This window comes from Theobroma cacao, chromosome 6 (genome assembly GCF_053813885.1).
Source record: "Theobroma cacao isolate CCN51 chromosome 6, ASM5381388v1, whole genome shotgun sequence".
Lineage (NCBI taxonomy): Eukaryota > Viridiplantae > Streptophyta > Magnoliopsida > Malvales > Malvaceae > Theobroma > Theobroma cacao.
Window position 1 is genome coordinate 26,922,541 of NC_142644.1, and position 17,283 is coordinate 26,939,823.

General features: G+C 31.8%; 1 protein-coding gene across 2 annotated transcripts; it reads right to left on the minus strand.

The window, feature by feature from the left end:
* Nucleotides 1-1,314: 1,314 nt before the first annotated feature.
* LOC18596397 (BOI-related E3 ubiquitin-protein ligase 1) lies at nt 1,315-2,996 on the minus strand. Of its 2 annotated transcripts, none has more exons than XM_007024835.3 (3): nt 2,623-2,996; nt 2,134-2,494; nt 1,315-1,991 (listed from the first exon to the last, which is right to left on the minus strand). In XM_007024835.3, exons 1-3 carry the CDS (start codon nt 2,676-2,678, stop codon nt 1,419-1,421), a joined length of 990 nt encoding a protein of 329 aa, XP_007024897.3. In that variant the 5' UTR covers nt 2,679-2,996; the 3' UTR covers nt 1,315-1,418. The 2 variants fall into 2 exon arrangements, with proteins under 2 accessions (XP_007024897.3, XP_007024896.3); XM_007024834.3 differs by having other exon boundaries at nt 2,134-2,491; nt 2,623-2,994.
* Between the last annotated feature and the right edge of the window lie 14,287 nt (nt 2,997-17,283).

Below are 17,283 nucleotides of genomic sequence, written 5' to 3' on the forward strand. Positions count from 1 at the left end.
TGAAAAGGAAAAGAGTGGGAAAAAGAATGGGGAGAAAATTGGGGGCACAAACCATTCATTTCTTTTTCCATCTAATTTCAATTGAGGAGTAAGTACAAACAAAAATCATAGTTTTTCCTTTTGTGATACACAAAAGAAGACCACTTATTAGAAATGAATAATGATTGAAATTCTCTAAAAAATTCAAACCAAAGAGGGAAAAAAAAAAAAGTGGACAAGGGGGATTCCTAGAAGATGGCTCTAGATCTTGGTTATTATTTCCTAGATTGGCCACCAAAATCAACTTTTGGGGTGAACTTATTAGGGTAGGGTGAAGGGTTTTTACTCCTAATACAACTTTTCATAGATGCCTGTGTTTTCAGTTGTTCAATCAAAACTTTTTTTAAAATTCATAATTCGTGAAATCCATTTAACCTTCATCCATTTCTCAATTGTAGGTCAAATGAACTCAATGTGGTTGAAAACATCTTCAATACCCTTTTAATTACAAACCAAATACATTGACAAGAATCCAACATGATATGGAAAAAAGTTAAAAATGGTATTAAAAAGTTACACCCAAATCTTTGTTACTGTTAAATATGCAAAGATCTTTTTGATTCAAGAGATTTGGTACAAATTGGTGGGTGTGGGGAGGGGGCGAGGGGGGGTCTGGGGATGACTAACCCACCGTTGCCTTTTCCCTGGGGGCAAAAAAGGGGTTGGGAATTTAAAACACACAAGAATAAAGGGAAGCTCGTGACCACCTCCATAGGGATCCTTTAAGCTCAAAACGATAGATAAAAGTAAAAGGAATGAATGAATGACTGAATGAATGAAGCTAAGAACCAACAAGGTTACCCCTCAAAATCACATAATATCTACCTTCAGGACTCCAACTCTTGCTTTTTCTTGTTTTCATCAAAAAAAAAAAAAAAAAAGGAAAGAAAGTTGCGTTGCAGAGAACAGAGAAAATGAATAATTGTCCCCACTTAGTAAATGAACCATAATGCTTAACTTTGACACAGTTTGGTCAAGGAAGCCTTCACACGAGATTCCCTCACAAGCAACTGTCTAAACTCTAAACCCCATTTGTATTTCACCGCGTGCATTCTTCCAATTCATCAAAAATCCATTTTTTCTTTGATTAACGTTTCAGGCTTTTGCTGCCAAATGAATTAAAAGCAAAAGCCATAAAAAAATCTCACCCAATTGGCCTGCTTCCAACTACTGAATCACCATTCTCAATGGCAAAATAAAAGCAGATAAAACATTTACTCACACAGCAAAATGGAAAGAGACAACAGATAAACATTGAGATGGAACAGATACTCATAACGAAAAAATTTTCTATGATCCGTTTCTAAAAAGATATTTGCATTTCTTTTTCTTTTTCTGTTTTGTTTCACTAAGTACTCTAAAAAAATTAAAAAAAAATTTTAGGACATGTTAACATGAACACTGGCATTGGTAACAGAATCACAAACAGGGCAAGTTCCTACCAGGGTGGACCCACACATTGTACACAGACAAAGATGCCTGCATGGCAGCAACAGCACACTTGACTCTTTCTCCCCACACTTTCTACACTTCCTATTATGCCCAACCACCGCCTTATCTTGCAGACCACCACCACGCCCTTGTGGTTGTGGTGGCACCACCTTGCGCCACCCTTCATCACTGCTGCCGCAACTAGACTCTGCATCATCAGCCAACGCGGCTGCTCCCCCGCTCACATGGCGTTCCTCGCTCACATGCGCCAGGACTTGCTCTAAATTGGTGCGTAGGGAATTGGCTGTGGCTTCATTTGTTTGTGCCAAGTCCCTCCAGAGTTGGTTCTCTACGTATAGACTTTTCACCCTTTCTTGAAGAACCCAGTTCAGTTTCCCCATTCTTTGTATCTCTTCATCTTTTTCCTTCAGTTTCTTCATAACCCCTTCTTGGATTGCTGTTATCAACATTCTTGATTGCCTCTTCCTTCTTTCTTCAAGTTCTAACCTGACTTTTTCTGTCTGCAATTAATGCAAAAAGTAAAAATTCATATCAATAAATTGCATTGTTCACTGAGCATTAAAAAAAAAGGAAAGAAGGGTTTTTTTTCATTGAAAGTTGAAACAGCGGAATTAAGAAAAAATTGGCTTTTTCAGAACTTACATGTTCAGCAATGAAGCGGTCAATCTCTTGTTGTTGTTGTTGGATCTGGGAGAGGATATCGTCATCAAGAACAGAGGAAACACCGGAAATTTTGTTCTTTTGAGACACTGGGTATGAATCAAAGCCATTGATGAATGAATCTCTAGGCCTTTTTCTTGGGGCTGAAACTGGAATATTATAGGTAAGCCCACTGTCAGCTTTGTTGATTGAAGTCTTGGCTGAAGTTGGATCACAAACAAGGGATTGATACAATGGAAAAAGCTGTGAAGCTTCTTGCATTGCATCGACCAAAGGAACACAAGAATCCATCTGAGTATTGTATATATTGCCACTCCCTTGATTTGTTTTGATAAAATCGCTGCTACAACAAAAGAAAGAGAGAAAAAGGAAAATCGCATGTTAGAGAAAGAAAAACTTGAAAACACATTAAACCCATTCTTTGTAAACAAAAAAAAAGAAAAAGAAAAAAGAGGAGATATTTTGAAGTACCTGTTGGTGATTAACTGAGGAGGGAAAAGATTCATATGCCGAGCTTCAACTGCCATTGGATAAAGCTGTTGGTGTTTTGATTCTTTGCTTCTACGTGATTTCTTTGCTTTGCTTTGATGTGTCGTTGTTGTTGTTCTTTGAGTTTGCTAAGAGAAGGAATTATAACATAGAAATACAGAGAGAAAAAGAGATTTATAAGGGAGGAGGGGAAATGAGAGAGAGTCCTTGGGTTTGAAGGAGGAGAGATGAGCATGCGAAAGAAACACTGATAGAGGTGGCGAATAGGGAGGCTCTCCCTCAATGAATTGGGTTTATTTAGGCTTTGGTTTTTAATAGAGAGAGAAAGTCAAAAAAGACTTTGTTACAAAGAGGTAGCCAGAGAGAGAGAGAGAGAATCAAATCGTTATTTATTGTACACAAAATTTTCTTTACAAATTAGCAAAACATGGGGTGCCAGATTTTGTCTTTAGATATGGTTACCATATAAATTCTTTCTTTTTTTTTCTTTTACTTTTTACATTAATACTGTCACTAACGTATTCAAATTAACTCCCTTTTATGTTTTTTTCCCACTCGGTTTTTGCCCCCGTGTTTGTCTCGGTAGAAGTAGGCTTGCAAGGGTATTAATGGAATTTCACTATATCCCTTCCGGTCTGTCAAACGTGGGATTTAGTGTTTTAACCAAAAACGATGTGGCTGTGATTTTTATCTGAGTAACTGACCTGCGGCATATCTGCCACGTATCAGCTCCATGCAGGCTTGCCACGTAAGCCGATCACTAGGGTCCAAAAAAATAAAAACAGGTGAAGGCCCGTTGTGAACGTGACACAACAACGGACCCCACCTTATCGCACGTGTGAAGTGTGGGATCTTTTCTTTTTTAGTATTTAGTAAAATAAATTATATAAAATAATTTTAAAACAAATAAAAGGAAGAGGAAAAAAGAAAAGAAAAGAAAAAGAGGATACTCCTTGCTCCTGTTGCTAGCCCACGTTTGCGGGGTCCATAGAAGGGAGTGTGGGGCCCAGTTACGGTTTCCCCGTTTTGCTTCCTTTGTCCCTTTTTTTTTAGCTGGTGTCTCTGTACGGACAACTAGGCATGGCGGATAGTGAGCAGTGAGTGAATGATCTCTTGTGGGACCCCTTTCTTACCTTACGTACTTTTTTTTTTTTTGAAAGGAAACGCTATTTATATTTTTCTTCTTGCATTTTTTTAAAAGAAAGAACAACTTTTCAATATTGTGCAAATTTTTAGATAAATTTGTGTAATTTTTTAATTAAATAATTTTATCATTTTTTTTCAACAAAAATTCAGAGATATAGGATTGTTTCAATTTCATATTTAGAATAATTATCTCTCTTACTAAATACTGCTAAAGCATTTAGTTTATGATAGAATTTGAAGTCCAAATCACCTATATGGAAATAATATTTGGATGATACTTACAAAGAATCAATTGGATTAGCCAACCATTTATGCATGTAGACATTGGCTAATAGCAATTAAGTGCAATAATTGTCATTTGTCGCATTGTTCAAAGCACCAGTTGGGCTACTTAACTTACTAATTAATTAATTAATGCTAATGGACTTAACAAAGGATAAGAAATTATAATTTTTCAAAAAGAAAATTAAAAGATTAAAAATTATAAAAACTCATATGGTAATTACACTGTCATCTTTTAAGCAAAGGGTTCAAGACAACCAGACGATTTTTGTGTGACAGATTTGGAGTTCAACTGTTTTGGCATGACATAGTTAGAGAAGTAATATACTTTGTGATATTCTAATTGCTCACTTAATTTTTATTATTACCAAACGCATGATATAAGAAACATAATCATTATTACCAAACAATTAATTACTCCTAAAAGGTACAATTACATAAGTAATTGGTTTTCAAGTAAAGTTAGTTCAAATTTTTACAAACTTGAGGATAACGTTTGATAGCAGCAACTCATTTTGACTTAATCCAAAAGTGCTAACATAAATGCTTTAAAGGACATTAGATGTCTATACTTAGCTTTATTGTTCATATAATTATCCTATACGTTACTTATGGAATTTTTTTAGGTTTAGTAACGGATTAAAAGGTTGACAATTATTTCATGAAACTATCTTTATAAAAATTAATGAACAATTAATTTATTAAATAGAGATGCGGTAATCATTTAATTTGTTTGTGAAATTTAAAAACTCAACAGTTAGAATAGAGAAAAAAAAAGGGTTCTTGTGAATATTTCTCCACCAGGCACATGCAATTTTTCTATTTTTTCCAAATTAATTATGAAATATTTTAATGGAAAAATAACAAAAAAAAAAGTTGTGGTTCTCGCTTATGTTATTATATAGATGCAGTAATTTGCCAATATAACATGAGAGGGATCTCGATATTTTTACCTCAAATGACTTCAACAAATTAAACAAGATTTGCTGGTATAGTCCATCATGTCCATGCTTGGACTTCAATTGACTTAATGTTAATTATGGCAATAGATCACCTACATTGCCTATCCTCATTGGCATTCTATATATATACAGATTCATTTAATATGATCCCTTTCCTAAACAATTCATTTCTTCTTTTTCAGATTAACATTTGACAGAGCTATTCCTCGTTAATTATATATATATATATATATATATATATATATATATTATGTACATATAAAATATTAATCTGTCAACTTAACATCAGATTCTTTTAGTTAGAAAAATAAAATATAGTAGCATGTTTCATCCATAAATTCATGAGTTGAAATTGTATGGAGTTTTACAAAAATTGGGCACTACAAGAAGTCAAGAATTAATGAAGAATACCTAATTTTGAGCTCTGCCACTAAATTTATGAAAGAGCACCTAATTTTTGATGCAACTTAACTTCACTTGAAAATGTAAGGAAAATGATGAGGCCATGAGGCGTCCATGACCACAAAATTTTCTTTTCTGACTTAACATCTTCTCTCTAAAAGTATCTCTAGTAACATGATCTCGATTGTCAAATTGCTATAATGTCGTATCAATTTTTGGTAATGTTGATTCTCAATGCAAATCCAATGCTTATCCTGTTTCTGTTCCATGTCATTTTTGGATGATAGAGAACTCCGCACAGAAGCACAGTGTGGTCGATATTCGCCATACTTCCACATGCTTTTCATGTCCTCTTTATATTCTTTTTGTTCTTTAAAAACAAATATTGAATGCGTTTTTGGAGTGTGAGAATTGATATCAGAGGTGGGGTTGTGGATTTTAATAAGGAATTTACTGCAAAAACTATTGCAAATAGTACTTGCTTATAAATCCCTAACATGACTATTGCTTGTCACGTTAATTTTTATTACTTTTTTTTTTTTTGTGTACCTTATAGTTTTTATGCTTTTTCTTGCTTTCCAAACAGCTCAGAGTTGTCGGTGCCATGTTAGGGCTTTCCTCAGGTATTGTGATGGAGGTAAAAAAAAAATGTAGAGAAAAATGCTCAATTTTTACTTCAAAGGACTATGTCTTAGAGCATGTTTGACCTAACTTTTTTTCAACTTATCTACTTCTTAAAAGCAAAAGTCAAGCCAAACATAATTTTTTGAAAATTTTTTAAAAAAAAGTAACTTTTTTTTATAAGAACAAAATTTAAAGAAAAAAGAGTTTAAAAAAAAGCTCCAAGGAGGAGCTTTTTCTGATCTTCTTTTAAAAATACAAGAAAATTTTTATTTTTGTTCCAAAAATATCTTCATTTGTTAAAAATAATTATAATATTACCCTCTAAAAAAAATACATTTCATGATAATTTTAACAAAAATTATAAAAAAGAACTTATAAAAAAAATTTACCAAATAATTTTAACTTAATTTTAAAAGCTATTATTTTTCATAAGAGCTTCATAATAGTTTTTAAGTTAGAAAAGAGTCAGGCCAAACAGGCTTACTACTATGGAAACTATTTTCATTAAAGGTCTCAAACACATGCATTGCATTGAGATTGTTGCAAAATTATGAATCAGCCAGGGAAGAAATACTTGATTATTTCACAGACAACGTTTTAGTCATGATTTTAATTTAGATTTTACATCTAATAAGGAATTGGGATTCTTGTCTTTGACTAAAATTCCATTTCTATTTTCTTTTAAAAATTCCTCATTTGAAGGTCAATCTGTTTGTGGGTTTTCTTGGCTGGCTTTGAAAAAATTATAGCTAGCTGCCATAATTTGATCAGTGATTCCCTTTGGTTTCTCAATTCTCCATTAAAATCTTTCATAATTAATTTGGATACCTATAATTTAAGTTTCAAAAGGAAAGGAAAGGAAAAGAAAGAGGTAAAGGCAGCTCAAAGAAATATCATAATTGTTATAAGGGAAAAAAAAATAAAATAAAAGGTCAAAACATACCACATTACAAAAATGACAAGTCAAATTGATCATAATCCAATTTCTTCCAGCAACCAAACGTTGGTCCCCCCTTCTTACCTACACAAAATTGAATTGATGGCCAAATCTTGGAACCACAATGAGAGGCTATTGACCAAATTGAATGGGATTGAACAGTCATCCCCACCATGTCCGAGACTATCTAACATCCCTATTTGAATTCCCTCGCACACACGCACATTGAAAAGGAAAAGTAGATAATAATAAAAGAAAAAAAATTAATAGTATAAAGGAAAAAGGAATAGGAGTTGGCAGTTGCCACCAAGAAAGAGAGAGCAAATAAATGTAGACAGATGGATTCCCACATCCCACCACCGTCCCCTTCTCATCTTTCGGTACTCTTTTTTTTTTTTTCATCTCCTCCATTATTGCTTTGCTTCCATGATCACACAATGGTAAAGGTGAGTAAATAAATAGATTGGGTGGTTTGGTCATCAAATAGACTAAACATTTTTAAAAAACCAACTAAAACCGATCAAATATCAAAGAAGACTAAACCGACTAAATATAGAATTTGTTTGATCAGTTTGGTTTTGGACCAATAGATCAAAATTTTATATTTGTTTATAAATTATAATATTAAATTTTATATTTTTTTATAAATTATAATATTAAATTTTATAAACTTAATCCATAATTATAAAATATACAAATTATGTATAAATTAAATATATGTAAATATAATATATTACTTTATTATATATATGAAATTAATGACACAACTTATACGTTATAATATTTTAATTTTTATATCAAAGTTTATATAAATAATAATTAATTATAAATAATATGTTATAAAAATTAAGACAATAACTAATAAAATTATTAAGTGTAATAATATAAATAAAGTCTATTATAAGTTACAATAATATTTATGTATCAATTAAATATATATATACGTATAATATATTACTTTATTATGTATATATGAAATTAATGGCACAATTTATATGTTATAATGTTTTATATCAAAGTTTGTATAATAATAATTAATTATAAACAATATGTTATAAAAACTAAGGTGATAATTAATAAGGTTATTAAGTATAATCATATAAATTAAGTTTATTATAAGTTATAGTAATGCTTATATATAAATTAAATATATATTATTTATACAATTATATATATATTCATAATATTTTATATTACAAACTATTACCAAGATATAATAATTACAATATATTAATATATAGGATATTTACTATCATATATTATAATATTAACATATAACTTATATCATTTAAAATATATAACTTGTAATTTAATATTAATACAGATTTATAAATAAATATATAACTAAAATTAAATTGTTATGATTATGATTTATATACGTAGATATAATAAACTAATATATTTTAAATATATCATTAATTAAGTTTACCATCAATTCTTCTTAATATATATAAAAAATTATATATATCAATATATAAAAAATTAGTTTGGGTTTTTGAGTGAATTGGTCAAAAAATTTTAAAATCGAGAACCAATTAAAAAACTAATTAGATCAAACATTTTGAACCGATTGATCCAAATTGATCCAATGAATCAATTAGACCGAACTGTTTTATCTAAATCACATTTGATTTGGATAAATAATTGATTTGATTTGATTTACTCATCCCTAACCAATCGCCATAGGTTTCCCTTGATAACAAAAAGCAACACTGAAACATGTACATCAAGAACACACACAAAGCAAAGCACAATTTGTAGATAAGGAGGGATCAGCTGAGTGCATGATTAGTCCTATCAAATATATGTTTATACATCATTGTGCTGTCAAGAACTCAACCTAATTATAACTGTATTGTATACATGTATAGTGTAGGTAGTACTGATTAATAAAGATTGTGGATTCTGATATAGAATTTAATGAGTAAGATCATGATAATATGCAAAAGTAGTTTGAAACAGAGTACAAACTGGGAGTGTTTGCATTGCCTAGAAGATACAAACAAAAGCAAACTAGACCAATGCAGATTTCCCAGAAGTTTCAAATGGGATTCCTAGAAAACGCAGCCTTTTACCTTTAAAAGTAGACTTGTAGGGTTGTATCAACAAAAAAGCCAGTAGCCACTAGCCAGCCACTCTTACTTTCTTTTTATAATATCTTTCAAAGGTAGGTTTTATATGCCAACCACTGGGAGATCCCATGATGATTTAAAAAGCTTTCAAATGTGGGAACCACCAACTGTGGGGGAGAGAAAAAAAAAAAAAAAAGGAAGAAGAGAAAAGGTGCACTCTCTCATACACCCTTTTTGGGGTTTGCTTAATTTGCAGCATATTTGGATTATTTTATTTTATTTTTTCTTCTTCTCCTTAGTACTTGTGCTTTTAAATTTTCTAATGAAAATGTAATCTTGTAAACATGAGATGAAGCAGATCATTCCTTTAGTACAAGCCTGTGGGTGCCTTTTAAAGTGGGTGGCCAAATGATAGTAAAATGAAAAAAAAAAAGAAAAGAAAAGAAAAAAAATCACTGATAAAGTGCTAATGCTTTTCTAGTGAGGCAGAAAAGGTTCTAACATGGGTCCCTCCAAAAACCTTAATTTTAGGACATGTGCTTTAGAGTTGTGATTACTGACCTACTTCAAGGAAAAGAAAAAAATAATACCCAATTAGAGTAAAATTAGGTTTGTCATTGAGACCAAATGATTTGACACCACCTTAGCATGCTTTTCTAATGCAAGTTTTACCCTAAAATATAATAAGTTCCAAGTGGTCATTGGTTTCACATGAACTTTCCTTAGCCAACTGATTACTTAACAATTATGTATGTTGTTGATTAGTGCGAAACTTACCCCAAAATAATCAGCTTGAATTTGCCTTTTGGTTTCACACAAAACATGAGTATCCAAGAGAGAGAGATCATGCACCTAATGATGCAATTAAGTTGTTTTTCCCTGTTTCCTTTCTGTCACCCACCTTTGATAAGATTTATGTGGAGATATTAAAAGTTTTGGTTCCAAGAAACAACGAAACCCTTTTGTGGGGACAAACTTCATTGGATGTTGCTGCAATTTGTGACAATGAATTTTGCCAAGATGTTTATCTATAATTTACTTGGAATAAATGAAAGGTGGAAAAAAAGAAACCAATTAATTCCCCATTGTTGCATTTCTTTGAAGGCATTTCTCTCTCTTTATTTGGAGGCAAAAAGGGTGGGGTTATTGGTAGGATATTATTGAGTTCAGGGCCTATATTACTCTCATCCTGCCACCAATTCTACAACGATGGTGCCTGACTACTATGCCTTGTTAAAAACTTAAAACATGTACTTTTGAGAAGAAAAAAATCATTAATTTTTGCAGGCGGTTCAGTATCTCATAACGGGTGAACAATAATTTTCCGTTTTGAAAATTGTTCAGTCCTCGCTGGATTGTCCTTTCTGACAAACGCCCAATATGCAAGGGCATTCATTATTCAACATACAAGTACATGGTATCTTATTTGGATTATTCAAAAGGAAATTAAATCTAGAACTGGTGACGAAAGTAAATACCACTTCACCCCCACTGTATAGTTGTACCAACCCCATGTGGCAAATCCCAGCAGTAGTTTTTCTTTTTTACAGTTACAGGCAAAAATAATCGCCCAAAGGGAACCGCCAGGGAAAAGAAATTGGAATACAAAGACTCCAACAATCGGGGGTAATGCTGATGTTGAAATTTCTTGGCCTTTTTTAGTTGGAAAATTAAGTTCCGGGGGGCCATCATTTGTGAAGTTGCCTTGAAACAACACCGAGTTGCAAATTTTGTCTAAACAAAATAATTGAGCTAACCCATATCAATGTTATTTCTTCTTACTTCTCAAGATCACATGGACAAAGAAAATGATGAGACATGGCTTGAGCAAGCAAAAAACCTTTCATTTTCTTTCCTTTCTTTTCATCGGGGAGAGAAATTGCTCTCAACCTTTTGCAAGCGACTGACGCGTAGCATATAGGGGTAGAGCCCGCAACGTCGGCTTTGGGTGATGGCGCTAGCCATAGCTATTCCTTCCGTATTCCATCAACTTTTTGATAAAAATTCCATTCATGCATTATACATGGATTTTATGTACATTGACAAACAAAAGGATCCCAGTTAAAATCAATAATTTTCGACCACGCAAAGGGACCAATAAATTAGAGAACCGTCCCCCTAGCCCTAAGCGATGCTGATGGATTTCACGTCGTTTTCTTGAGAATTTCTCTTTTGGAGGCTGCTACGAAAATATATCTATTTTTTTCTTCTTTTTGGGAGTGTGTCCTATAGACCTTTAGTGTTGTCATTAGTCACGTACTTTATCAAAATTAATGTTACCCCATTGTGGACCAATTGTCCAGCCTTTCAATCGTTTAATGATGTGGATGGATAGTGGTCTATGTCTTGTTTGAAGTTGAAAACAAATTTTTAGATTAAAGGTGGGTACTTCTTTGGCTTTACTCATAAATAAATATGTGTGTATATATCTCTGTCTTTTCGTTATGATCATGAAAACCCTACAAGAAAATGAAACCCTAGCTAGATGTAAGATATACAGTTGGTTTTTTCTTCTTCTTTCTTTTTTTTTTTTTCTCTAAATTCATTATTACCTGAATTTGGGGGTCATTTTCTTTGACTAATTATTATAAGCTCTCTAACGATATATATAAATTTCAGAGCTGTTTGAATTTGTATAAATAATCTGCCTAACATGTCTATTTATTCTACTATGCAACCCTAAACATGGCTTGAAGTCTACGTAATCCATCTTGCCAACAAAAACAAAAAAAAGTTTTCTTCTAAAAAAACCTTATAAATTGCATAACGAAATTAACTTAATTTCTCCTTTGGTAGCCCATAAAGGACCAAACTTAAATTTCCACACGCTACAACCTATTAATTCCTAGTCCATACATTAAAAGCACTATGGCACGAGTCACCAAATTAAGCAGGAAGACAATTTGTTGATAACCTCGAAGATTAAACGAAAGCTAAAACTGATTAGACTGGACAAGTCTCAGTTCTGAATGTTTCTTGGAGTTTAATGAGGCAAGGGTCAGTGTTGATAGGGATGTGAATATTATTTCTTGAAAGTGACCAAAGGAATTTTTGGCAGCTAATTTTCTTGTTTTTTTTTTCGGCACCATGAACGGTACACCTTAGCTAGTTAGCCGTCCTTGTTGGGACACGTTATTGAATTTGATCAGTGAGTGAACAAAGTAAAATTTCTGTACAATTTTGAATGAAACTTTTAAGTTCTTATCCGAAAGGACAAAATAGAAAAAAAAAATAAAGTTTCTTTTTCGAGCCATATATCATCACAAAAACCGAATTTTCAAGCAAGCATCAATTCATCACAACCTGGTAGTGGTAGATAGATGTATCAATTTCTTGCGATTTCTCCTTCCCTTTACTCCACAATCGACATAAACGTGAAAGTATTGAAGAATCATTTAATGCCATCCGCACAAATAGCACTTAATTTTTGGCTTTTGACGTGCAGCAAGTAGCAAGGTATATCCAAAAAACAAGTTGTACTCAATAAATTTGTACCTTATTATAGCGCTTTCCACATTGTCATGCACGAAAGAATCGAAAGAAATGATAAATACAATATTTAAGTGAAATCAATGTTATCTATCACTAATGAAAGCAGATTAAACGGATTGTGATCGCACCCATCACGTCTAACGTAAAATAATTTATCTTCTGAAGGCTGCTAGAGTAATATGATGGCTACATTTTGCAAGTAATGTGCCATTAGTCACCTCTTTTGACCCTAATCTTGATACGCAAGTATGGGTTTAATCATCTACACATGCTTTCTCTTTTTAGTTTTTATCAATGCTGGGTTAGTGGTTTTCATTTCTTGGAAGCTGAGGCAAGAATCAAGCGAACCATACAAGTCAAAAATACATATAAATTAGTGATCAAAAATAGAAGTTAGGTAGCTTATCTGGATCACGAGATAATTAACATCATTAGGATCTGTCTTTATCATTGAAACCATAGAATGTCACCTAAATGTTTCATAAAGTATATGTTGTAAATATTGAATTGGTCTCCTTTTGACTAAATTCTAAGCAAAAGATAATCTTTTGCTGATACCCTAAACAGATTTTATTAAGATTCCCCAAGCTAGGTGATCACCTCGATCCGTTTGCTATGCCAACATCTTTTGTTAAAGAAGCCGAAGAAACAAATTAATTGTAACTAATTATTTAGTTGAATATTGTACTTGAATCAAAGGGATTTCTTATCTAGTGAAGAGAAATGAAAATTTGATGAGCTGAGAAAAACAAAGCATGCACTGTTTGTTGAAAGGAAAACCTTGTTGCGGGGTTACCGGAATAGACTACCATTTCTATGGTAGACTTTGTTTTACCAGTACGACAATATGCAAAATCACTTTCGAAGAAGGCCTTATTGTCAAAATTAGACCAACCCATCTCCTGCATGTTTCAGTACAATTTTAGGGGATTCTATATAATAGGTATAAAGATGGAGTATTTGCTATTAATAGAGAGTGCTTAGACTTAGTCAATAAAAATTTTCAGCCTATATTGGTTCTGGAAATAAGGCCTTAACGAATTAGTAGGTAGCAAAGCTACCACTAGACTCAATTTGACAGGAACGAGTATTTATCATCCACCAATAGTCAGTGAGTTACATCAATATATACATATGCCAGCCAGTCTTTGCTGTATGCTCCAATTGATCTTCTGTTTTAGTTCTTTTTGTATGCCCAAATCCCTTGATTAGACAAAGCCTTTCATTTGTTATAAATTTTGTGTGGAATTGAAACAGCAATGAAGAATAAATGAATTTAATATTAGAATTTAGATGTTCTGTTGTCAACAAGCCATGATCTCTGTTTATTAGGCATGTAATACTCTCACTTTGGAAGCTTCATTCCAAGTCCAGCTAGAATAATGAAAACCTAATCACATGCACTGTCATTTGAGTCGGATTGAATTATTTTCTAATAAAAGAAAAACCTTATAATCACTACATTTCCTGAGTTGCACATGTTAGTCAATCAATAATTAATTACCCGTTGCGTTTTATTGTTTTATTTAAGATAAGGAGGATGACTAAAATTGAAGAACCCAGCTAAATTCTTTTCTTTTCGTTTCTTTTCATTTTCATTTTCAAGAATGTCTGCATTATAAAATCTTTATAAAATCTAATGTGACTCAAATAATTAATAATATTATTTGAATTTGTGATTTTCTTTTTGGTCATAAAAGCAGGACAAGGAGGCTGTTAGGAATGCCCTGGCAGAGTGTGTTCTTGTGACTTTTGAATGACCAAATCAGGGGTCGACATTTCTACCCAACCTTTTTTTTGGTTCTTAACTGTAGAAAACTACAGAGGTTGGACGTTTCAACAACCCCGTGGTTCATGAGATCTTAAAAGTGTTGCGTTAATAGCTTGCACCAATGAACCTGGTAAAAATTAATAAAATCAATGTCAGCTCAATGATACAACACAAAGCAAATTTGGGAAAATTTATTGCTGAAAATGACCTTAAGTAGGATAAAAAAAAAAAAACTTGTGATAATGGTTAAGTTTCGATATTGATATTCTTCTTGTAATTTTCAACATAAAGAGCTGCATGTATATTTGGCCATCAAATTCACAGCAAAAACTATATATATAGTCTATGGGAGTTGCTTTCAGTTCTTGTTTACAAATCAAATCGATCCATATATATAATTAAATTAAATTGAAACTGCGACTTGACCAAAAATCTATAGCGATAATGTTAGATTAATGTAACTTGATTCCTTCAGTAATTAAGAGTTTTTTTTTCTTGACATATTTAAAAGATACAAGAACAACTCTTGCATTCAATGAAATTAAGAAATTCAATTCTTTTTATTACATTTATTTACGGATGAATTAGCTATTGATATTTCCTCATGATAAAGAACAAATTATGTTATGATTTGTCTTTTATCCCAACAAAGTTACCTTGAAAATGCAGCCTTTTCAACATCTCTAATTGTTCATACATTTCCTCTTTATATATATATATATATATAGTGCTTAATTTTCTTATAATTCCAAACCTAATTCTCCCTGTACCATATGCAATTGCAAGACCACCTTCTTGTGATTGGTGTTAGAATCCTAAGGAAATGGTCTAAACAACTTTGACTGTTTTATATACTTTTTAACTTATCTTTATCGGTACTAAAAAACAAATAGCTTTTCTTTTGCTTGTCCCTAATGATCATTAATTAGTATAATATATATTTTATTATGTACCAACCATTCTCATTTGCTAGCAATTGGTTCCACGAAGGTGCCTACAACTTGAGAACCAAATTGATGAGACAAGAAAAATAAAGTTTAATAATAATCGTTAGATTAATTTTTTTAATTAAACAACTTGCCAGAGGGTCCATAATCATAGTAAAGTTTACTAGGTATACCTCTTTAAACAATTAAGGTTTCTACATGAAATAAGGTAGCATTTTGATGAATATGATTTGTCGTGTATGATCTTTCACAAGCAAATATGTAATTAAACCTAGTAAATTAAGATGTTTTGTCCCTTGATAACCAAACATTGAATGTTTAAAAATATGCCAACACTTATTGGCCTTTATAATTTGTGTCAGAGATTAGAATTTCAAAAAAAAAATTTGTGTCAGAGAATATTGATTTTGCTTCAATTTTTATGAATACATGAGCTGATCATATAAAATGAAATAATCCCCATTGAAGGCACATGCTTACCTTAAATATTGTTGAGTATGATCCACATATTGCTGTAGTGTGGTGTTGGTGTAGCCCAGCTTTCAATAAAATAAAGGTAAATTCATAATTGAGAAAAAAAAAATAACATGAAAAATTAAAGTTGACCTAATAAATTTGAATAATATTAATTCAACCAAAGATAAACTCCACTTCTTCCATTTGTTGATCTTAATTCAAATTGCACCACAATTAGTGATTGATTAAGCTATGGAGAGTGATGAATAAAATGGAAAGTTGACCTAATTAATTAATTTGACTGGTCAATGAACCGAAGTTTTTGAAAACAAGAATTAAGTATTTCCTTTTATTCTCTCAATAATGTGGGTACTTGACGTAGTTCTAGTTGCTTACAACCAAAGAAATAATTTTTTTAAACCAAGTGCCGTACATCAGATAGAATATGTTAATTATTAATAACATTGCCAAGACAAATGAGAATTTTTCTAATTAGTGTACTTAGTTAATGTTGCAACCAGTCATCAGAATAAATTAATTGGTTAATGCTGAACATCACTGCAACCATATCTTTCAAGACCACGACTGATGCAAAATCGATAAATAAACATCTTCCCAATCTCTCTTACATCAAAATGAAACACAAATAATAAAATCAGATAATGTACTCGATTTAGGTTTAGGCCGGTTCAAGCTTTAATTTTAAAGAAATTCGACATATACCACATTAATTCTTTAACTTTATGATTATAATCTTCTTTAGATAATATTATTTTATTCGATTGCTCGGAAATGATAAAGACATAATAAATATAATAAATTCATGAACAATTATTTTTTTATGATCGAACAATCAAATTGCCAAACATTTTAATATTATTTTTTTTCTTTTATATATTTTTTGTGGAAGTAGTTAAACATAAGCCCACCAAGGGCAATAAATCAAATGTGAAAGCCGAAGATTGGAATACATGGCATCCTCAATTTTGTTGGTTTAAGAAGAAAAGACAGGTCCAAAAGATGAGCCAAACGAATTAATCAACCATGAGTATACTCCTCCATTATATTCTTGTGAAGGTATTCTCCAATCCAATGTCCATTGTTTCTATGATATCTATATATATAATATATTCCCCCAAATCTCTTTGTGTGGAGGACCACAATGATTGAAAACAAAATTTGAAATGGATGTTAAGGTTTACCTGTTAATGGGAGCTTTTTGATTTTTATGGATTGTATGCACTAGGTGACATATGGACAAGCAAAAATATATGTGACAAGGAATCAACTCCTCTCATGCATCATCATCAACAAGTAGCCTGTTACGTATTGCACCACTTGCCACCTTCACGATCGTTTTCTAGCCGACTAGTTTGTGAAGAAAAAAGAAAACCAAAAGAGAAGAGAATATTTCTTATCTTTTTCTTTAATGTTTGATCCCTTATCGTGAGATTTGCATCGAAATTAATAAATTATTGTGATTATGCACTAGTTTAACGTTTATTTAATGCTTTAATGCTCAAATCCCCTTAATCATAAGCATAATAATTTT

Excerpts from the sequence above, each read along its gene's own strand:
- LOC18596397 (XM_007024835.3), bottom strand. The coding sequence starts at position 2,678 with ATGGCAGTTGAAGCTCGGCATATGAATCTTTTCCCTCCTCAGTTAATC. Across the intron at positions 2,495-2,622 it reads CCTCAGTTAATCACCAACAG|CAGCGATTTTATCAAAACAA; the intron begins GTACTTCAAAAT and ends CTTTTGTTGTAG. Across the intron at positions 1,992-2,133 it reads ACCGCTTCATTGCTGAACAT|ACAGAAAAAGTCAGGTTAGA; the intron begins GTAAGTTCTGAA and ends CATTAATTGCAG.